The following is a 23,336-nucleotide window of genomic DNA, read 5'->3' as shown; positions in this document are numbered from 1 at the left end:
TAACGTCAATTTGCACATACGTTTACACGGCAATTTGCACGTACATTTACACAGCAATTTGCACGTACGTTTACACGGCAATTTGCACGTTGTGAATATCGAAGGCGGTGCAGTTCGTGTGCAGGATGGAGGTGGGGGAATGTGAACAGAATTCTTCAGGGCTCTTGGCCTCGTGCACAGACACCGGCCTGGGGGTGTTGATCTGAAGCGTCGTCATCGTCGTCGTTGTGGCACTAAAAAGGATCGCACCGGTCGTGCCGTGGGGGCTCGATGGGCTCACGGTGGGAGCTCGCCGTGGCCGGACGCAGCGACTCGCGCTGCCGCGGGCATCGTCGCTCGCCGTTGTCAAGTAACGGCACTCGTGGTGGGCTGTGTCGGACGTGCGTACGTGTGCGAGTGTGTTGACGTGGCCACCGTTTCTTTGTCAAATGCAAAATTGGTTGAAGGCACGTCGGGCGCGCGGGACTCTTTTTTCGTCTCGTACGTTTGCACAGATCTGCCGCCCTAGTTTTCTCTTCTCCGCGCGCGGAGATTCTACGAGCCGGGTAGACTTCGTGCAGTTGGTGGCACGTGGCTAGGAGTAGCCGCAGCCGTTGTGAGAGGTAAACTGGTTTCGCAACATCTGCCACAGTTTGGCGTCTTTGCTCATAAAAAAAACTATAAAATTTCCAATTCACTGCTATCCCCACGGTCTTGCGGCACTCACGGCTCGTCGCCCTCCGTGTTCGGTATTTATGCGCTTGTGTGCGTGGGTGTGTGTGTGTGTATGGGGAGCAGCGTTGCAATGGTCAGCGCGCACTGCGCAACGAACCCGGCCACCCGAGTTCTATTTTCGCTCGTGACCAATAACGGTGACGAATATTTGAACCGGTCCTGGGCCTCCCCTAGGTCGACTGCCTCAAATGAGTACCTGGTACAGTGTGTTAACATCGCCACATGGGAGACAAAGGTTGCCGGACATGGTGCTGGCCACCCAGCCCCCCCCCGTCTGCCGTGCCGGCGTTCATAGGCCCTCCTCACTAACAGCACTTGCCTCAACAGTCTGCGAAGGCTTCACGGGTAATCCTTTGCCTTTTGTGTGTACGCTCAGGGCCTGTCACATTTACCAACACGGACTGCTCTTCTGTTCACAGCCAACCTCACTGGGTACGCGGAGCGCGTGGGAATGGAGAACTTTGAACTCTTGAAAGTGCTCGGCACCGGCGGTGAGTCCTTCCCACTCACCCACCCCCACCCTTCCTCCACCGCATCATCTACGCGTTCGTTTCAGGAGCGAAATAAACCGGCTCTCTGGGCCAAACCCTTCTCGGTGCGGTCTTAGGCCTCGTTGCTGGCGACGGGGCCTTGTGTGTGACGTTGCATCTTCGCCGGTATCAACGGGGGGCTGCGTCCTCTGCACTGCCGATTGTTCCGGTGATTGTGGCGTTCCCACCGCTGGCTCTGCAGGGTTGTATCGCAGGAGACGAGCGCACCGGTGCCTCACTTGCGGCTCTTTCGAGCAGCGGGAAGCGGCGACCGTCGTTCCGCGGGAGCGTGGGGCGAGCGGCGCTCTCGAGGGCGGCTCCCACGACAAACCCCAAGCTGCGTCGCGTGGCGGGGTTCAATGCTTACCCGCGACGTCTCCCCCCCCTGCCCCCCCCCCCACCTCCCGACACCCCCCCCCCGCCCCGTATCCAGCCTACGGGAAGGTGTTCCTGGTGCGCAAGGTGAGCGGGCACGACGCGGGGAAGCTGTACGCCATGAAGGTGCTCAAAAAGGCCACCATCGTGCAGAAGGCCAAGACGGCCGAACACACACGCACCGAGCGGCAGGTGCTGGAGCACATCCGCCAGTCGCCCTTCCTCGTCACGCTGCACTACGCCTTCCAGACCGACACCAAGCTGCACCTCATCCTGGGTGAGAGCGCCGAACCCGCGTGGCCGCACGCAGGACAAAGACCAACAAAGGTCCCCCCGCACCGTGTGTGTCGCCTTCAGCGAGCACCTCTCGAGGCAGGCACGGCACACCAGGAGGGTGAGGTTGGCCAACAAGCACGCCTGGCTGCCTTTGCCCCCCCTGGTGCCGATGTTTACACGGCGCACCAGGGGGACTTCTTTAAGGCCGACTCGGCTTTGGGGGGGAGGTCCAGGATCGATTCGTATATTCGCCACTGATATTGGAAGTGAGCGGGCATCGAACTTGGGGTATCGGGTTAGCAGCGCAGTGCGTTGACCACTCCGCCACCGCTCCGCACCATTCTCCAGAACTCGCACGCATGCGCACACCTGCAAACTGGAGTCCATCCTGTCTCAGCTTCTCCCCCACTCCTCCCTCCACACTCCCCCACTCCTCCCTCCACACTCCCCCCACTCCTCCCTCCACACTCCTCCCTCCACACTCCCCCCACTCCTCCCTCCATACTCCCCCCACTCCTCCCTCCACACTCCTCCCTCCACACTCCCCCACTCCTCCCTCCACACTCCCCCACTCCTCCCTCCACACTCCCCCTACTCCTCCCTCCACACTCCCCCCACTCTCTCGCACCCTTGTACAACCTTAGAAATAACATTCCGTATTTGGGCGTCCGCTCCAGTCGGAACTGAATACTCGGTCAGAATTAAATAGCCCAGATAGCAGCCTTTTTGGCCGAATATTCATCCCAACTTCCGAACGTCCCATTCACAGACCGCGTGTTTTTTTTCTTTCCGAGAGATGCTCGATTTGGGCGATCTCGGCCAGCGGCGTTGCTCCGTGTGGCCGCAGAGACTCGGCCCTGACGCACGTTTGCACACCCGCGCAGACTACGTGAACGGTGGGGAGATGTTCACCCACCTGTACCAGCGCGAGCACTTCACCGAGGACGAGGTGCGCGTCTACATTGGCGAGATCGTGCTGGCGCTGGAGCACCTGCACAAGGTAACCCGCGAGCGCGCCTGGGTTCGAACCCAGGTGACCGGCCGCTGCCCGTGACTCAACCACGCTCTCGAGTCCTATTCTGTTGACGCGCATGATGGCAGCAGCAATACGTTCGTGGAGCTCGAAGCCATTGATGTCGAGGTCCTGCTGCTGTTGCTTGTCTTTAACATATATCTCCATGCGTCTCTATATCTCTGTGCATCTTCATGAGTCCGTATGGGTTTACTATACAATGGTTCCATGGTTTAAGCTGCATGGCTACAATCGCACCCGTTGTCTTTAATTTTCCATTCATGACGGAGATGTGCAGCGAGCACCCTCTGCTGGCGTGCTCCCCCTGCACCCCCTCCCGGCTGCAGCCTAAAGCACCTGCTTCAATGCGTGGTGTTCGACTATCCAGCACAATCATCGAGACTCGACTCTGCATCATCAGCTGCCAATATGTGACGAGATGATGGGGGGGGGGAGGGGGGGGGTTTCCATACGGCGGGTGATGTGGCCCCGGGTAGGCGTGCGCTCTCTGATGGCCGCTGATCCAGGTTTACCGCCGGGGTGACTCTGCCCCTCTCTCCCGCTTCAGCTGGGAATCATTTACCGGGACATCAAGCTGGAGAATATCCTCCTGGACTGCGAAGGCCACATCGTGCTCACGGACTTTGGGCTCAGCAAAGAGTTTGTAATAGAGGAGGTATGTGGCTCTGTGTGTGTGTGTGGCTCTGTGTGTGTGCGTGTGGCTCTGTGTGTGTGTGTGTTGTGGGGAGCGGTAGTGTAGTTGCGGTTAACACGATGCGCTATGAACCCGGTGACCTGAGCAACATCAGTGACGATTATCTGAACCGGTCCTGGGGCTCCCCGAGGTCGACTCGGCCTCAAATGAGTACCTGGTGCGGTGTGTAAACATCGCCACTGGGGGGACAAAGGCGGTCAGGCGTGGTGCTGGCCACCCACCCCCATGCGTACCGTACCGGCCTTCATAGGTGCTTGCCAATAGCACTTGCCCCAACAGTCTGTTAAGGTTATACGGGGGTTCTTTGTCTTTGTGTGTTGTGGGGAGCGGTAGTGTAGCGGTTAGCCTGCTGCACTCTGAACCCGGCGACCCCAGTTCACTTCCCACTCACGGCCAACATCAGTGATGATTATCTGAACCAGTCCTGATCCTCCCTTAGGTCTACTCAGCCTTAAACGAGTACGTGGTGCAGTATGTAAACATCACCACTAGGGAGACAAAGGCGGTCGGGCGTGGTGCTAGTCATACCACTCTATCGTGTGCCCTGCCGACCTTCATAGGTACTCGCTATCAGCACTTGCTTCGACAGCCTGTGGAGGCTATATGGGTGATCTTTGTCTTGGTTTGTGTATGCATTTATTGGGTAGTGGTTCACACATCGGAGCGCTCCACAGTACAACTGCGAAAATATGCTCCCATGTATTCAAAATCAGAATATAGATTTTTCCTGGAGGAATCCGATGAGCTATAGAGCTCTTTATAACAGATGTCCAGTCGGGGCACGGGGTAAGAACGTTACAACAACAAACAATACAACACGATAGGAATGCAAAGTACAAGTGAGGTAAACAAATCTCCCAAAGACAAACAAATACAACAAGTAAACCATCCCCATCCTACCAGGCAAAGCCCAATATGGTATTATAACTCATTGTTCAAAAGTGAACTGGACACACATGAATGCTCAGCAAAATTGGCTCATCGTTTGGACATTTGTATCAGCAAAATAATCTAAAATTCTAAACTAATGTGTTTTCTGTCAGTGATGTACATACACGTATAATAATGCTTCAGAGTTGCGAAATGACTAAAAATTCCAACACAGATGACTAATTTGGGATCGCGCACAGCGGCGACCATCACCCCATGCCGGCAGGCTGATGCCTTCTAGCAGACCCAGGTGCCGAATCACCTTGTGCTGCCAAAGGGGCAGCTGTGGGTGTGCCCCCTTTCTAATGTGTTGAGATGCGATGAAAGTTGCTTTTCGTGTGTGTGAAGTCTTTGAGAACACTACACCTTCCCCCCCCCTGGCGGGGTGAGTGCGGCCTCTGTCACACACCCCGCTCATTCTCAGTGTTATTCTTTTGTCGTCCCTTCCGTATGTGTGAAACGATCCTGCCCTCTCCGTGCGCGTGCCTTGCATCCAGAACGAGCGGGCCTATTCCTTCTGCGGGACGATAGAATACATGGCACCGGAGATCGTGAAGGGAGGGAATGCGGGGCACAATAAGGTTCGTCTCCACACCGGCAAATTTAAGCTGCTGTACACACTGCACACACCCGATGGTTGGTAGTAGTCGAAAGCTGTACCTTGAGGGATCGCGAACGATGGCGTTGAGACGGACTCAACTATGGGAACACCACTGTGCCCTGTATGACTGTGCCAGGCTGTAGACTCACTGCCCTATGGGAATGGCGCTGTGCCCTGTATGACTGTGCCAGGCTGTAGACATAAAGCCTGATAGCAATGATGCTGTGCCCTGTGTGACTGTGCCAGGCGGTAGACTCACTGCCCAATGGGAATGGTGCTGTGCCCTGTATGACTGTGCCAGGCGGTAGACTCATTGCCCTATGGGAATGGTGCTGTGCCCTCTATGACTGTGCCAGGCTGTAGACATAAAGCCTGATAGCAATGATGCTGTGCCCTGTGTGACTGTGCCAGGCTGTAGACGCACTGCCCTATGGGAATGATGCTGTGCCCTGTATGACTGTACCAGGCGGTAGACTCACTACCTTATGGGAATGGTGCTGTGCCCTGTATGACTGTACCAGGCTGTAGACTCACTGCCCTATGGGAATGGCGCTGTGCCCTCTATGACTGTGCCAGGCGGTAGACTCACTGCCCTATGGGAATGATGCTGTGCCCTGTGTGACTGTGCCAGGCGGTAGACTCACTGCCCTATGGGAATGATGCTGTGCCCTGTGTGACTGTGCCAGGCGGTAGACTCACTGCCCTATGGGAATGGTGGTGTGCCCTCTATGACTGTGCCAGGCGGTAGACTCACTGGCCTATGGGAATGGTGCTGTGCCCTGTGTGATTGTGCCAGGCGGTAGACTCACTGCCCTATGGGAATGGTGCCGTGCCCTGTATGCGATTGTGCCAGGCTGTGGACTGGTGGAGCCTGGGTGTGCTCATGTACGAGTTGCTGACGGGCGCCTCCCCATTCACGGTCGAGGGAGAAAAGAACAACCAGTCGGAGATCTCCAAGTGAGTGTCTCTCGTGCCGGGCGGCTCCACACCAATCGCTCCCCGGAAGTCGCGCGACGTACATCGGTGCCTGCAACGGCTTTCGCGTCGTCAGCGTGCGTGCCGCGACATCGTCTGGCCCTGCCCCCTTACCGCAGAGCCCCGCCCCTCGCCCTATGGCCTCCACCCCCTTCCCACCCACGTCAGGATCGTGACGGCCGCATCGCGGGCTCGCAAACAACAAATGCTGCGCGTGACGAAACGCGTCGCCGCGAATCGCTCCGAGCGGGATCGTAACCGGTTGAGCAGCCGGTCCGCATGCAAGCCACTCTGTGGTATTGCAACCAAGTTGCATGCAACTGATCGTTCAGGTGTGCACCTGGCTCAACAAGACAACAGACGACTGTGGATTTGACCGCGCTTCAAGACTGTCTACAGAAGCACGTGTTCACTTCGTAGAGAGGCGGTCAGAGGCGGGGGAAACAAAGAGTTGACCCTGGATTTGAACAGGGGTAAGGGAGCCAACAGCACGGACGGCTGGGGTCAAGGGAGTTCCAGACTTTGGGCGCAGCAGAAGAGAATGCATGACCTCCCACTGAGCGAAGGTTGCTGAAGCGGAGAGTGAGTCGAGGAGAGTAGAGTGAGGCAGAGAGAGAGAGAGAGGTCCTGGCACAAGCGAAGTGTGATGGTAGGGAACGTGTGGGCCGAGCTCACCTTGTAGTGCGAGCGTCCACGCCCCTGCTGCTCCACACTGACCCGGAGCCACAGCACCCAGCGGAGTTCTGCTCGTCCTGCTGACCTCCTCTCCCGTGCTCCCCCTCGCTCCCCCGCTCCATCCCTCCTCCGCTCCCTCCTTCTCTCCCGCTCCCCCTCCTCGTGCCCGCGTTTGCCCAGGAGGATTCTCCGGAGCGACCCGCCCTTCCCGGGTGACATTCGCAACCCGGTGCGTGACCTCATCCAGAAGCTCCTGGTCAAGGACCCCAAGAGGCGTCTGGGCTCCGGCCCCGCCGGGGCGGACGAGATCAAGAACCACGCCTTCTTCAAGGTTCGTTTGCAGCATCTGTATCACCAATGCAGCAGTCAGGCTCGCACAGAAGAGCCTTAAAAAACTCGGCCACGTACCTCGATGACGCTGTGGCCCTCAAGAGATGTGTGGTGTGTGCGAGTGTGGGGAGGGGTCGTGTCCTTGGGGTTCGCGCACCACTCCTCCGAACCCGGCGACCCGAGTTCGATTCCCCGTTCACGGCCAACATCGGTGACGATTATATGAACCGGTCCTGGGCCTCCCCTAGGTCGACTCAGCCCCAAATGAGTACCTGGTGTGGTCTGTAAACATCGCCGCTGGGGAGACAAAGGCGGCTGGGCGTGGTGTTGGCCACCCATGCCGTCCTTCATAGGTGCTGCTCGCTTACAGCACTTGCCCCAACAGTCTGAGAAAGCTATACAGGGGGGCTCTTTGTCTTTGTAAATTTCGATTTAAAGCTTTCGTGACTGCAATGATTCATCTTCTTTGGTTCTTTCTTTGTAGTTGTTGTAGCCATACCTGTCAGCCCATAAGGTTTATTACCTGTGTTCAACTCGATTGGAAGCTTTCGTGACTGCAGCAATTACTCTTTGGTTCTTTCCGTAAAGTCATGTAGAAAGAAAATAAATTAAATAATAGAATACGACGTTTCGATTGCAACACAAGCAACCATCATCAGGTAGAACTATATTTGAGAGAGAGACAAAACAAATTTAGTTCTACCTGATGACCGGTTGCTTGTGTTGCAATCGAAATGTATTCTTTTAATTAATTAATTTTCTTTCTACGTGACTTTACCGAAAAAAACAAAGGGTAATTATTGCAGTTACGAAAGCTTCAAGTCAGGTTTGAACCACCTCTAGGGGAGGATGTAAGTTTGTTTTCTCTCTCTCTCTCTGTGTGTCTGAGGATGTAAGTTTGTTGTCTCTCTCTCTGTGTCTCTGTTTGTCAAATTTAGCAATCTTTGGAGATCGTAATCAACCAGGCTATGCATTAACTGTGTGTTAGCCGACTCTCTGTGTTGCATTGCATTATATTTCCAAAAAAGTGCTAATTTTTTTTTCTCAAACTGACTATTTATCTCTCTAAAATTTACCAGGCTCTCATAGGTCCATTTGCTCTTTCTCTCCCTCGGTCGCTTCGGGGTGGATTTCCACACAACTCTCTCTAAAATGTACCAGTCTTGTTGGGTCTTTCATTGACATGCTAATTTATCTGCTCCAGCAGCTGCTCCAGCAGACCCACCTCTCTCTCTCTGCCCCCCCCCCCTCTCTATTTAAGGCCTCAACACAGAGGCATTGGGTCTCTGTGTGTCTATGTTGTGTGTGTCTCTCTGTGTGTCTCTGTGTTGTCTCTCTCTGCTTGTGTGTCTGTCTGTGTGCCTCCGTGTCTGTGTTTTGTCTCTCTCTCAAATGTAGTTCTACCTGATGACGGTTGCTTGTGTTGCAATCGAAGCGTTGTATTCTATTATTTAATTGATTTTCTTTCTATGTGACTTTACCAAAAGAACCAAAGAGTTTACGCTGTAGTCTTGTACAGGGGAAGTGAGTTTTCAGGTCCACACGGCGCACAGCCGTTTCAATACGGGCCACATTTTTTTTGTCTATTTGTTTATGTTTCTCCCTTGTGATGGAACTTTGTGGGATGAACGTTGCGATTTATAAGAGGCACGGGGTGACCAGTAAGGTCTGAATTGGTCTGTAATAAGGTAGGCACTGGTAAGGAGTTGACAGGTATGTATAGCAGACCCACCCATGTATGGGTCTGCAACGGTGAACCCTCTCAGAGCCGGCGCCGCCCGTTCCTGTGACTTCGCAACGACAACCTCCTCCTGTGGCTGATGCCGAGACCGTGTCACGTGACCGAGAGCAGGTTTTGTTTTATGGCCACACGCGCGACGTGTACCCCCTGGTGCTGCTGCCACCCAGTGGCAACATCTGGAAAATAAAGTTATTGCACACAAGGGACCAGGGCACTGGCCGCATTCTTTGCAAAACATAAAACGTGAGCAGGTTTACAGAACTCATTTAAAAATATGCTGGCTTCAGGTAAAACTAGCGTGGCTGTGAAAGGATTCAGTGTGGTGCAGTGCATGGTTCAGTCGCAGTCTCGCTGAGTTGCAATCCCCGCTGAGTCGCCGACCCCGCCGAGTCGCCATTGAGTTTCTGTCCCCGCTGAGTCGCCGACCCCGCTGAGTCGTGGTCCCGCTGAGTCTCTGTTCCTGCCGAGTCGCAGTCCCACGTCTCCCCTGTGTGTGTGTGCTCCACAGTCTCTCAGCTGGGACGATCTTGCGGCTAAGAAAGTGGAGGCTCCGTTCAAGCCGGTGATCCGCGATGAGCTCGACGTGAGCAACTTTGCGGAGGAGTTCACGGACATGGACCCCACGTACTCCCCCGCGGCGCTGCCCCACAACTCAGACCGGATCTTCAAGGTTCGTGCCGTGCACGGTGGCACGGGACTGCTGGTGCTATCCAACCCGAGCTACTATTGATGCTTTGACGCTTGCTTTGCCTTTGTGCTGTTCGCGTTTTGGCGTCGTTCTCTGGTCCGACACTTGTGAGACGAGGCCGTAAAAGAAGGCCGTCTCTGGTGTAGGCCCATCGGTTTCAAAGACGATGAATACTTTATCAGAGCGTGTTTGTTTGCGTGTTTTGCCGCAAGTGTTTGAAAGCCTTAAGACCTGTTTTATTTCCAGAAGGGGGTAAAGCCTATTCTTACTTTTTTTCATCCGCGGTTGCGTGTTCACCCGCTCGTTACGGAGGTTCGCGGTGCGAATCGCGCCGGCCACCCTGGTTATTCCTGCCGCGGGTGTATTAGCCATATTGGTACTGCGCGCCGTCCGCTCTGCAGTGGACGCTCAAGAATCCCGCGACGTCATTTGAAACGGCCCAGGGTTTACCCAAATTTGAAACATGCCTGCCCCGCAAATTACTCCGTTGTGATTTACTTTTTAAGTCATCTCCCCCTACTGTGTGAACTTATGGAGGACCCTCCTGAAAAAGAGTCTTCAGACTCGGTGAGGCTTTCCTCGGTAAACGAGCGCAGCAGCAGCAGTAGCAGCAGCAGTAGCAGCAGTAGGTGCTGGCCACATGACCCACTCGGTGCGCCGCCGTGCCGGCCTTTCACGGGTGCTGACTAACAGCACTTGCCCCAACGGCCTGTGTTTGTCATGTCAGGGCTACTCGTTCGTGGCTCCGTCGATCCTGTTCAAGCGGAACGCCGTCACCACCGATCCTCTGGAGCTGCAGTCGGGCTCCGAGAGGCCGGCCACCACCGCGGTGGCTCGCAGCGCCATGATGAAGGTGGGTGGGGTGGGGGTGGTGGGGGGGTGCGGGCAGCTCTGGAGGGACTGCGCTCGTCAGCCATACGCTGGTCAAATCGTGCAAAAGACACTTTAAAATATAACGCGCTGTTGTTATTTGTGTCCAGCTTAGCGTCACCACGGTGACAACACCATCGCACCGTGCAGGTCGCCGTGCGTGGGGGTTGCCGTGCGTGCGTGTTGCCGTTTGTGTCACCCTGCGTGCGTGTCGCCGTGCGTGTGGACCGGGCTGTAGTAGTCCACGTGTCGTTGTTGCTGCGGGTGCGTTGCAGGATTCGCCGTTCTTCCAGCACTACGAGATGGACATGAAGGAGCCGCCCCTCGGGGAGGGCAGCTTCTCCATCTGCCGGCGCTGCAAGCACAAAAAGACCGGCCAGGAGCACGCCGTCAAGATCGTGAGCAAACGGTAACGAGGCCTTCGCTAGGCGCCGCTCGCACCGCGGGGCGCTGATCTACGTGCACGCCCGTCTCTCGTTTTAACGGCTTGTCCTTTGCGGCTACATATTTTTATTTTTGCCGGGTGGCGCTGTGGAGTTGGTGAAACGCCCGTGAATGGTTGCGGAGTTGCGGCGTGTATGTTCGGTGCTAAGCGGACGTGTGTTGTTGCCGGCAGCATGGAGGCCAACACGCAGAGGGAGATCGCCGCCCTCAAGCTGTGCCACGCGCACCCCAACATCGTCAACATCATCGACGTGTACCACGACACGGTATGGACGCGCGCTCGCTCGGCATCGCGGAGTTTTCACACTAGCGGCGATAAAATTACGCGACTGCATCTCACAGTCGCCGCGCAACCCACGACACGCGGAGGCGTGTTCACAGGTTACGATGTTTTCAGCCGATTGATGAGTGTACAACGTGGTTAGAAGCCGGAGCACCCGGCAGGAAACCCACACGTGTCGGCGAAGGGGCAACGCTCTATCCCAGGGGTCGGGAACCTATGGCTCGCGAGCCAGATGTGGCTCTTTTGATGATTGCATATGGCTCGCAGATAAAACAAAATATTCTCACTTGTTTTAATCCATCCATCGATTTTTCACTGCGCATGTCCTGTTCAGGGCTGCAGGAGCAATTGTCCATTATTTTAATTGGATGATACTGGCCTACGTTTGCCGTTGCTGGGTAAAACAGGTAAACGCCCCCTTTTGAATCAGTCTGAGACTGCGTCTGCTCGGTCATTAGCTCAAAGCTAACCCTTCGACGAAGAAGATGGCGAAAAGAAAAAAAGACGACGAGTATCGTACATTTCAGGACGAATGGACCGAAGAATTCGCCTTTGTGGAGAGAGCGGGTTCTGCGGTGTGTCTAATTTGCAATGACAAAATTACATCGTTGAAACGGTCGAATGTAAAGCGGCACTTCGACACGCGCCACGCTACCTTTGCATCAAAATACCCTGCGGGAGACAGCAGAAAGAAAGTGTGCCAAGAGCTGAGCAGGGTGCAAGCTAGCCAGCAGCAACTCCGCGTATGGACCCGGCAAGGTGACTATAATTCGGCTAGCTTTGCTGGTTCTTTAGCAATAGTGAGGAACGGAAAACCATTCACAGATGGCGAGTATGCTAAAACGTTCATGCTGGATGTAGCCAATGAACTTTTTGATGATCTTCCGAACAAAGACAAGATAATCAAACGGATACAAGACATGCCTCTGTCGGCAAGAACTGTTCATGATTGTACCATCGTGATGGCAAACAAAGTGGAGGAAACGCAAGTGAAGGACATAAATGCAGCGCCGTTCTTTTCTCTGGCTTTGGATGAGTCAATAGACGTGAGCCATTTGTCGCAGTTCAGCGTGATTGCAAGATATGCTGTTGGTGACACACTGTGCGAAGAAAGTCTTGCTGTTCTGCCATTAAAAGGGTCCACAAGAGGTGAGGATTTATTCAAGTCTTTCATGGAGTTTGCTCAAGAAAAAAGTCTACCTATGGATAAACTTCTCTCAGTGTGTACTGATGGTGCTCCGTGTATGGTGGGGAAAAACAAAGCATTTGTGGCGCTTCTCCGTGAACATGAAAATAGACCCATCCTAAGTTTCCATTGCATTATACACCAGGAGGCACTTTGTGCTCAGATGTGTGACAGGCAGTTTGGCGAAGTGATGTCGCTGGTCATTCGTGTGATCAACTTTATTGTTGCCCGAGCCTTAAATGATCGCCAGTTTAAAACACTGCTGGATGAAGTTGTAAATAACTATCCTGGTCTGCTTTTGCACAGCAATGTGCGTTGGTTGTCAAGAGGGAAGGTGCTTAGCCGTTTTGCGGCTTGCCTGAACGAAATCCGGACTTTCCTTGAAATGAAAGGCGTCGGGCATCCTGAGCTAGCCGACACCGAGTGGCTCCTCAAGTTTTACTATCTCGTAGATCTGACTGAACATCTGAACCAGCTCAACGTGAAAATGCAAGGCATTGGAAATACAGTGTTATCCCTTCAACAAGCTGTATTTGCTTTTGAAAACAAGCTGGAGCTTTTCATCACGGATCTTGAAACAGGTCGTTTACTACATTTTGAAAAACTGAGCCAATTTAAAGATGCATGCACAGCAAGTGAGCCCATTCAAAACCTTGATCTCCACCAGCTAGCTGGCTGCACATCCAGTCTCCTACAGTCCTTCAAAGCACGCTTTGGAGAATTTCGTGAGCACACTCGTCTTTTTAAGTTCATCACCCATCCAAACGAGTGTTCACTGAACACAGCCGACCTGAATTACATCCCTGGTGTCTCCGTCAGAGATTTTGAAGCAGAAGTGGCTGACCTGAAGGCCTCAGACATGTGGGTGAATAAGTTCAAGTCACTGAATGAAGATTTGGAAAGAATCACACGACAGAAAGCGGAGTTGGCGAGCAAGCACATGTGGACAGAAATGAAAAAAACTCCAACCCGAAGACCAGCTGATTCTCAAAACTTGGAACGCGCTTCCTGTCACATACCACACACTGCAGCGTGTGAGTATTGCTGTATTGACCATGTTTGGATCTACGTATGCATGTGAGCAGTCATTCTCACATCTTAAAAACATCAAGTCCAACCTACGATCACGTTTAACGGATGAAAGCCTCAACGCTTGCATGAAGCTTAACCTCACCAAGTACCAACCCGACTACAAAGACATCAGCAAATCCATGCAGCACCAGAAGTCGCATTAATGGTGAGTGTTATAACAACATTATTTAAAAGAATAAATTCAGAGGCTTATTATACTGACATTTAGTTGAATTCACTTTTAAAATATATTATATGGCTCTCACTGAAATAAATTTCCAAATTTTTTGCTTTCATGGCTCTCTTAGTCAAAAAGGTTCCCGACCCCTGCTCTATCCTGTACAGTAGCGACAGATGTTATGAGTTCACTTTATTTAGCTGTGTACCGTCTTTTCCTGCCTGAGCCAGGGTGTATGACTCCGCCTCGACACCCACGGGAATGGAGTCTCATAACATGTGTGCGATCCACCAACCCTTGCAGCTGCCTACACAGTGCTGGGTCGTGGGCGTGCGCGGTGCGATCCCTTTCACCGCTCCGATGTGTTTGTGGTGGGCATGCTGTCTGACGTTTTGCTCCACGTGCTGTCCAGCATCTTCGCCGTGAAGCCGTGAGATTTCTGAAGAGGCTCCCCAGTACGCGCAGCGAAACGTCGGACGTTGCGTCAAAACAATGGCTGCACACAAAAAAAGCATAACTTAAAATTTTCGCTCGGGGAATTGCTCGTCGGTCATGTGAACCGCATAATGTCCGTGATGCAGTCATTGTTAGTCTGTTGATGGTCGGCGCTGCGGCAATCGACTCATCTCGACGAGCTGTGCACAATGCACCACTACGGTGCGTACGAGCGTTCAGGGTTTCGGCGCAATCATCCTCACTGCGTTTCGACATCCCGGTGTAGCACTGATTTCGGATTGATTGGTACTCCAGCTGCGGAGTTAAGTACACGCCTGGAAAAAATAGTGTCCCAGAAATAAAATATTTAATTGCCTCGGCCATTTTTATTATTTGGTTTCCCGGGGTACCGCCATGAGGATCATGTGGCGAACGTTACTCTGTGTAACAGCGTGGGTGGGGAAGTGCTGCCCCCCTATTCTCTACATTAGAGGTCACTTGTATGTATGTTGAACTTGTTTCGCACCATACGTTGCCAACTGTGCTAATCGGAGGTGCGGGGGAAGGACAACAAACTTTGGGTCTGTGTGAGTCTATGGGTCTCTGTGTGAGTCTATGGGTCTCTGTGTGAGTCTATGGGTCTCTGTGTGAGTCTATGTATGTATGTATGTTTAAATTCTTTCGCACCGTACATAGCCAAGGGATCTCAGGGGTAGCTCGGACCATTCTCTGCGGGTCGTGCTGCTCTGCGAGAGCTGCGAATGGATTCTCCCGTCTCGTGATGTGGGAAGAGACGAAAATATTTGTGCGAACCCTAAGCCATATTTTTATTTTAACCGGTAAGCCCCACTCAGCTATATAGCTCTTTTTCAGAAGCGAACTGGCCACTAACGATAGCTCATGGAAGTGCCTTATCATGTGGACATTTATAGCAGCCAAATACTCTAAACGCATGTTTTTTTAAATGTGGGGGGAAAAACCGGAGGATCCAGTGAAAAATCCACGCGAGCAGAGGGAGAACATGCTTCCCGGGGGCCGCCAGTGAAAACGAAAGAGGTCGCTCCCCCCACCACCCCCCCAGTTGCTCAGCACCTCGGTGCCCGGTGCTTCCCTGCGCTGCCGTGAGTTCCGCCGAGCTCCGCTCACCCGCGCACTCTCCCCTCCGCCTCCCCCTCCCCGCGCCGCCACCGCCCCCGCAGCTGCACACGTACTTGGTGATGGAGCTACTCAAAGGCGGGGAGCTGCTGGAGAGGATCAAGAAGCGGTCGCACTTCAGCGAGACGGAAGCGAGCCGCATCATGCGCAAGCTCGTGTCCGCCACCTCCTTCATGCATGACACCGGGGTCGTGCACCGCGACCTCAAGCCCGAGGTCAGGGTCGCGCTCACGCTCGCCGCCGTGTGGATCTGCCGTAGTTAATGATAATGATCGAGCACATTTGCCATTGGCGTTTTCTTTGCATTGATTATTTTGATAATTTTGCTGCTATAATTGTCCAAACGGCAAGCCACTTTGTTGAGCTGTCATTTGTGGCCAGGTCGCTTTAAAAAAAAAATGTGAATACGGCTGTAATAATTATTTATTTCCCCACGATTCGCAAACTCGGCCACAAAATCTTGCGGGGTGTGTGCGCGTCAAAATCAGTTCCTCGTGCTGTCGAAGCGATCGGATAGACGAGTGATTTGAAACCCGTTTGTGTTCTGCTGCACACCGGTATTTACCGCCAATGCGTCCAAATATTGTCTTGCTGTCCGTCTTGAATGGGTAGGGCCTCGCGTGCCCATGGTGGGCCATGTGGAACTTAGCCGCCGGCTTCCCCCCCACCCTGCGCCGTGGACCCCCACGGTGCAGGTCACGCGGGGCACGCACGAGAGTCTTTTACCGTCGTCATTTCTTGAATCCGCCCTCCCCTCCCCCCGCCCTCGTCGTTGGCGCCGGCGCAGAACCTGCTATTCGCGGACGATACGGAGGGCGCCGCCATCAAGGTCATCGACTTTGGGTTTGCGCGGCTCAAGCCGCAGGACAACGCGCCGCTCAAGACGCCGTGCTTCACGCTGCAGTACGCCGCGCCCGAGCTGCTGCAGCACGCGGGATACGACGAGTCGTGCGACGTGTGGAGCCTCGGCGTCATACTCGTGAGTCGGCGCGTCCCACTCGCTCGCCCCCTTCGCTCTTCCGCACTCGATGCTGCTGCTGCGGCTGCTGCTGCTGCTGCGGCGGCGGCTCCTGGGGCTGTTGCCGCTGCCGCCACTGCTGCCGTGGCTGCAGCGGCTGCCGCCGCTCATGCAGGCTCCTCGCTGTCGTCATACCTGGGGTTGGAGCGCTCTGGTTCCTACCTCGCTACTGCACCAGATAGGGATTAGGAGTAAAGCAGCAGTCGGCAATCGATGATGATGATGATGATGCAGCACTTGCTGATCTACTCGAGTCTTATCGCTCACTCGCCCGCGCCTAGTCGCCTCCTCATCACTCTTCTTTCACGGCGACGACGACGATTTCTGCGAGTCGATTTGAAGGAGGATTCGAGTGACGTGCCACCGATGGTGGCCCGCCGACGACCAAACGTCTCTCGTCACATTTGATAATAATTGATCATCATCATGAACAATTAAACACTTCCTCCGGTTAATACAATCCGTCGTTGAGTACGCACAACGCAGGCACGCAGTTTGCGTTGACGCTCTCGGAGAGAGACGGAGGTTTAGAGGCGCGGGAACGCAACTGGCAAGCCCGCAAGGGGGGATGACACTCGGTCTCTGACGATTGCCTCCAAGCTCTGTGGACCGAGATCGCAATCGTTGACCGGCTCCATTCTTGAGTGTTTTGCGCATGTGGGAGGAAACCGGAAGTACCCGGAGACAAAGCCCCCACGCGTAGTAAGGGAGAGCAGCAACACTCAATCCCAGTACAGACGGGAATACAGATGGACATTGTTCACAATGTCTGTCTTTTAGAGATATTAACCCACTTGCTGTACTGCCATCACACCCTGGCCATAAGTTTCACGCTGCAAGACGTGGCGACGATGACACCCATGGAGTTTCACGAGCGAGTGTGTGCTTGGTCGTGTTACGGTTAGCGCGCTGTACTACCGGCCTCCCGAGTTCGATTCCCACTCATGACGATTATCTGAAGCGGTCCTGGGCCTCCCCTCGGTCGATTCAACCTCAGTTGAGTACCTGGTGCAGTGTGTAAGCATCGCCACTGGGGAGACAACGGTGGTCGGGCGTGCTGCTGGGCCAACCCCCCCCCCCCCCATGTGCCGTTACGGCCTTCATAGGAGCTCGCTAACAGCACTTACCCCAACAGTCTGTGAAGGCTATACGGGGGGATCTTTGTCTTTGTGATCCACCAAGCCTTGCTCACTCCACAGTGCCGCATTATACTGCTGGTGGCTGATGAAGATGAGATGTGGGCAGTGTTTGCGTTGTCGCTGATCTCTGCTGTCCGCTCCCACACCCCTGTCTGCTGCTGCTGCTGCTGCTGCGGGCGGCGTCTGTGTGCACAGTACACCATGCTCTCTGGCCAGGTGCCCTTCCAGAGCCACGGGCAGCCCATGACCTGCAGCTCGGCCACCGACATCATGAGGAAGATCAAAGAGGGAGACTTCTCCTTCGAGGGGGAAGCCTGGCAGAATGTGTCGCAGGCCGCCAAGGATCTTATACAGGGTAGGGCTGCTGCTGCTGCTGCTGCTGTTATTGCTGTTGCTGCTGCTCATGCTGTTCCTGTCACTGCTGTTCCTACTGCTGCTGTTTCTTCTGCTCTTGCTCCTGCTTCTGCTGTAGCTCCTGTTTCTACTGCTGCTATTCGTGAGTCTACTGCTGCTGTTGTTCGGGGTCAGAATGCTTCCCGACAGTGAAGCGTCTGCCTGTCTCTCTGCTGCTGCTGCTGCCTTAAGCGATGGCTCAGCTCCTGCCTTGACACAAAACAACTCGAGCTCTGCTCTGCTCGTGCTTTCGTAAATCAATCCACGTCGCTCACAAACACCGTACAGCCGCCAGCCGTAACACAGAACCACTGCACGTGCGCAGCTGGATGAGGGCCTCCCCACGCCGTGAGGGCCGTGACAGTGATTCGGCGGTGGTGTCTGTGTGTCATGCGCAAAGTCTTTGTGTATTCCCCGCACCTCTGATTAGCACGGTTGGCTACGTACGATTCAACATACGTACGTATTGTGTGTGGTGGTTGCCTGCGGTAGACATGGTGGTTGTGTGGTAGGGGTCGTGGTTGTGCGTGGTGCATGTGTCACGTGAGCGGTGTTCGCGACCGAATCTGCGCGATATGTGGTGCGACGGTTGCGGTGAGCAGGGCTCCTCACGGTCGACCCCAGCAAGCGCGTGAAGATGAGCGGCCTGCGCTACAACGAGTGGCTACAGGACGGGAGCCAGCTCTCCTCCAACCCGCTGCTCACGCCCGACGTCCTCGTCTCCTCCGGCTCCTCTGTCAACACCTACTTCAAAGCCACGTTCCACGTGAGGCCCGTGCCGCCGGGGTCATGCCGTCGGGGTCGCACCGCCAGGGTCGCACCGCCAAGGTCACCGCCGGGGTCACGCCGCCAGGGTCACACCGCCAGGGTCACACCGCCAGGGTTACACCGCCGGGGTCACACCGCCAGGGTCACACCGCCGGGGTCACACCGCCAAGGTCACCGCCGGGGTCACGCCGCCAGGGTCACACCGCCGGGGTCACACCGCCAGGGTTACACCGCCGGGGTCACACCGCCGGGGTCACACCGTCGGGGTCACACCGCCGGGGTCACACCGCCGGGGTCACACCGCCGGGGTCACACCGCCGGGGTCACACCGCCGGGGTCACGCCGCCAGGGTCACACCGCCGGGGTCACACCGCCGGGGTCACACCGCCGGGGTCACGCCGCCAGGGTCACACCGCCGGGGTCACACCGCCAGGGTTACACCGCCGGGGTCACACCGCCGGGGTCACACCGTCGGGGTCACACCGCCGGGGTCACACTGCCAAGGTCACCGCCGGGGTCACGCCGCCAGGGTCATGCCGCCGGGGTCACACCGCCGGGGTCACACCGCCGGGGTCACACCGCCAGGGTCACACCGCCGGGGTCGCATGACTGGAGTCGCGCCGCTGGGTGGCGCCGCCAGGGTCGCGCCGCCGGGGTTGCACCGCCCATGTTGAGGATTCGGGCTACCAGATCATTCGCAAAGACAAGGATCCCCCAGATAGCCTTAACAGACATTTGGAGCAAGTGCTTTTAGCGAGCACCTATGAAGGTAAGCACGGCACACGAGGGGGTGGGTGGCCAACACCATGTTCGGCTCATTTGAGGCTGAGTCGACCTCGGGGAGGCCCAGGACCGGTTCAGATAATCGTCACGTTCAGTCAAACACCCCTACCCACTCACCACTTCCCTGCCCTTCGTCCCCTGTTCTAAAGCTCTCACAATAATAATAACCTTGCTTTCATCTGTCGCAACTCTTGACAGTGATGTTATTTTTTTTCCGGCCACTTCACGGTTTTGGGCCTTTTAGGCCCCGCGCTCGGCAACCGTGTAAATATTAAACACGTCCGCGCCATGCAGCGCGATAGACGCTTCCCAAGGGTGTCCGGCCCGGTGACACCCCCTCACCATCCCTTATGGCTCTCCCCCACCCTCACTGCGCCCCCCACACCTCCCGCAGGCCTTCAACCAGTGCAAGCGCGAGGGCTTCTGCCTGCAGAAGGTGGACAATGCTCCGCTGGCCAAGCGGCGCAAGATGAAGAAGAGGAGCACGAGCACGGAGACGAGGAGCAGCTCCAGCGAGAGTTCCACCTCCTCCTCCTCGCAGCCCCACGGCGAGTCTTCTGCTCGCCACGACCATCATCATCGTCACCCACCTCTTCCCCGTTTCACCTCCTCCCAGCCTCACGGCAAGTCTCATCATCGTCATCGTCACCGACCTCTTTCCAGTTTCACCTCCTCCTCCTTTCCAGCCTCACGGCAATTCTCATCATCATCATTGTCGTATTTGAAAAATGGATTTGGTTGGGTTAGGAACCAAAACTCAATTGTGAATCCAAACGTTGGCTGCGAGAGGCTGCTGCGTGCCAATAATGTTACGGGGGAGGCTGTGGCTTTCTTCCGGTTAAATTACCAACTTATAATACTCACCTTGTATTCCTTCTCCTCCCTCCTCCCCTGTTTCCACAGCCACGCCGAAGGTGGTGAAGTTCAAGGACAAGTCTTAAAGGGGCCGTCGAAAAGAAAGAACGCCGAACATTTGACTCCCGCTCGGCGAGCGGCGGGGGGGGGAGCCTGCGGGCCCTCCCGCCGCGGAAGGACGGGAGGGAAGCGCGGAGTCGGCGAAGCGTGGAACTCTCCTCCCCCTCCTACGCCCACCCCCCCCCTCCCCCAGCACTTTACACGCCCCACGGCCATCAGGATCCCCGCGCTGCCCACACGGACGGCCCCTGGGCAGCGCGGGCAGGTGGAGCGCAGCGTAGCCTGCGTCCCACCGCCCCCGCTGTGCTGCCCACGCCTCTGTGCGAAGAGCCGCTGTTGCGAGCCGGTGGTGTTGACTGCCGCCGGTGGCGGTGTTGACTGCCGCCGGTGGCTTTAACTACCGCCGGTGGTTTACGTCTACCACTGGTGTGAGTGAGAGTGACCGGCGGTGTGAAGTGCCGGCGTGCGAGTCGCCCCACCGGGTGTCAACGCCGACGAGTGCGAAGCGCGGGGTCCGTCCGCGGCGCCGCCCGCCTCCCGGCGGTGCGCACCGCAAGGAACCGGGCCGCCCAAGTTCCGCGCCCGGGCACTCGATGTTGAACCGCGGCTGGAGGACTTCGTCCTGGTTCCGATCTCTCGATGCTTCCACGGATGGGTCCGGTGGCCCCCAACGGCGACGACGTCCGCCACTCCGTAGCTCTCGGTGGCCCCGGTTGGCGCTTTGCTGCAAACGGGGTGAGGCCGACGTGTACCCAGGCGCTGACACGCGGGGGCGGGGAGGTAACCACTTCGGCTTTTAAGATGCGAAGAATGACCTCGGCCGTTGTTTTTTTAATGTTCCACAAAAATAATGCGAAAAAGAGGTCGCTGTGCAGAGCTGTATTTTTCTAAGGGTATTTAATTTGTTTTACAGAACGAAATATTTTGAGCGTTACAGAAGCTCCCCTCCCCCGTGACTGCTGACATGCGAAGCATTACCTTGTTTTTAGAAACCATTAATTTAATCGCTTTGGAGACCTCTGGTTAAAAGTCGCGGGTTGGTATTTACCGGCGCGTTTCGTATTTTTTATTCCGATGCGCGAATTTAACTGTCGGCGTTCACGCATCGGTCGTTGATGTCGCACACGAGGTTACTAAACGGTCGACCGTCGCGCCGTTTGTACGAACGGGCCACCGCCCATGGCTCACCGCTCTTCGCGGCGCGCCATGCTCTCTCGCAACTACGCTTTCGCGAAACGAGGAGCCCGGAAACCGCTGGTGCTTCCGTGGCCACAACTGTTTTGTCCGGCAGTGCCAGACCGCCCCCCCCCCCCTCCCTCAAGGGAGGCATGGTGCCCCAAGCGCTGTTCACCACGACGGGAGTCGGGAAGTCGTGCGCTCGCCACGCTTGGTGACGTCGATTCTGAGAGAACCGGGGCCGACTCGCGCTCTCCCGCTCGCTCGCTCGACTCATCGACTTGCTCGCTCGCTCGCTAATTGACTTGCTCACTAACTCACTCAATCTCGCGCTCACTCGTCGATTTGCTCGCTTGGCGTCTCGCTCGCTGGTTAAACTAAAGCACCGAGGCGCATCTCGCCACGGGCCGAGTGCATCAGCCAAGAGCTGGTCATCGGATAGGAGATTACAAAATTCCCTCACGTCTGGCACAAGAAGGCTGTTCGGGAGCGACTTCTACGAGATAAGGTGTAAAGAGATGTAAAGAGATACAGATGGTTGCGGCGAGAGAGATGAGCATGAGATGAGCGAGAGAGCCGCAGACAAGATGAAAGATGAGTGAAATTAAAGTGGCATAGACGGACGAGAGCTGCGGATGAGATGGCGGTCTAGCGAGGTGAAACGCGCGAGAGAGCTGCCAGACGGAGAGGCAAGAGACGAGTGGTCGCGTCCGTAACCGTCGCAACTTGGCGGCAACGGCGCCGCGTTTTCGCACGACCGCTGCCTGCCCAGCACACGCTCAGTTCATGGGGGGTGGTGGCGGCCCGCCGGACAATGTTGATGGATTAAGCCCCCTGACCTATAGCGTTACGGTACAAACTGGTCCATGGCCAGTCTAAATAACTGTGGGCGGGCGTGCATGTCGCACTAGGGGGTGGTGGTGGTGGTGGTGAATGCCGAGGGCTAGCCGGTTGTGATCGTCTGGCTGTGATGCAGCGACAAAAGCGGGTGGTTCCCACTCGGAATACTCGGGGAGTCGAGTTCAGAGTGCGGCACAGTTTCCGCCAAAGGCTTGATTTTGTTTGGAATTTTTTTAATGAATGTGGGGGTGTCTCCTCGTTGTACATTTTTAAAATATTCCTTCCCATGCGGTGAACACTCAAGGTTTATTGGCAAAGCTTCTGGTACTTGCTTAAAGCGCGCGAAGGCGCTCACATCGGTGGCAGTAAATCACATACGTCAACTTTCGTTGAGCAACCTTTGCCGAGGCCCCCTACAGAACGCACACATCTCCCTCGCGGGCCACCCTTTTTACAACCTACCAGAGCATGGGCAAAAAGTGCGCAAGTTTTTTTTTAGGTCGCACGTTCAGTTTGGTGCTTTCCGGGCGGCCGTGCTTAAAAACGGGCGGCAATGGTGCCTTGCACCATTGCCCAAACGCTACGGATCTCACGGGCGCAGCGTGCGGCTGCGAGCTTCGTCGGTAAACTGGGACAGCTGGGAAGTTTCGCAACGAAAAACGTTTTTTTACCCTGCACGTAGAATAACAACGGCATCGCCACCTCGCATGTAACCGCCATTAAGAGTCGGCGCTGACCCAACACCCCCCCCGCCCCCCTGCGTGTTGGTTTCTTTGCACGCGCCGGTCACGCGCCACGACGCTGTTCCTCTTGAGGACGTTGCCTCTGCGGGGACTTGCAGAGACTCCGCAGTCCCACACATAAGTGGGGGGTGGGGGGGGGTGGTGGTGGGGGGGGGTGCCCAGTGCCACGGCTCCACCTCTGATTAGCACGGTTGGCTATGTACGGTGTGAAAGAAGTTCAAGTTCAGTGTACATACATACGTACAATCAATGTGATGACCGTACACTTCAGTTATAATCGTTGCACTGACACTTTACACCACCACTGCCCCACCTCCTCCTGTTTGCCCTCCTTTTTTGAGTCGGGGCCTTCTGGCGAAAGCGGTCTGCTGATCCGC

At 55.6% G+C, this 23,336-nt stretch overlaps 1 protein-coding gene across 2 annotated transcripts in view; it reads left to right on the top strand.

Moving 5' to 3' along the window:
- Positions 1-21,384, top strand: part of RPS6KA5 (ribosomal protein S6 kinase A5) — a 45,375-nt gene extending 23,991 nt beyond the window's left edge. Inside the window, exons 2-18 of one of the 2 annotated variants that reach the window (XM_032974310.2) lie at positions 1,134-1,205; positions 1,678-1,896; positions 2,780-2,895; positions 3,476-3,583; positions 5,050-5,133; positions 6,007-6,110; positions 6,984-7,134; positions 9,383-9,544; positions 10,290-10,415; positions 10,708-10,841; positions 11,049-11,142; positions 15,229-15,399; positions 15,972-16,163; positions 17,537-17,696; positions 18,337-18,500; positions 19,680-19,908; positions 20,189-21,384. In XM_032974310.2, coding sequence (XP_032830201.1) covers positions 1,134-1,205; positions 1,678-1,896; positions 2,780-2,895; positions 3,476-3,583; positions 5,050-5,133; positions 6,007-6,110; positions 6,984-7,134; positions 9,383-9,544; positions 10,290-10,415; positions 10,708-10,841; positions 11,049-11,142; positions 15,229-15,399; positions 15,972-16,163; positions 17,537-17,696; positions 18,337-18,500; positions 19,680-19,908; positions 20,189-20,226 — 2,324 coding nt within the window. In that variant the 3' untranslated portion in view covers positions 20,227-21,384. The remainder of the gene's footprint in view (positions 1-1,133; positions 1,206-1,677; positions 1,897-2,779; positions 2,896-3,475; positions 3,584-5,049; positions 5,134-6,006; positions 6,111-6,983; positions 7,135-9,382; positions 9,545-10,289; positions 10,416-10,707; positions 10,842-11,048; positions 11,143-15,228; positions 15,400-15,971; positions 16,164-17,536; positions 17,697-18,336; positions 18,501-19,679; positions 19,909-20,188) is intronic. The other variant, XM_032974311.2, reaches the window with a different exon arrangement.
- The last annotated feature ends 1,952 nt before the right edge of the window (positions 21,385-23,336 follow it).

The sequence above is a fragment of the Petromyzon marinus genome, chromosome 53, assembly GCF_048934315.1.
Source record: "Petromyzon marinus isolate PM22_M1 ecotype Great Lakes invasive population chromosome 53, UKy_Petmar_22M1.pri1.0, whole genome shotgun sequence".
Lineage (NCBI taxonomy): Eukaryota > Metazoa > Chordata > Hyperoartia > Petromyzontiformes > Petromyzontidae > Petromyzon > Petromyzon marinus.
The sequence above is the reverse complement of the archived record's forward strand: the minus strand, read 5'-3'. Positions and strand labels throughout refer to the sequence as shown.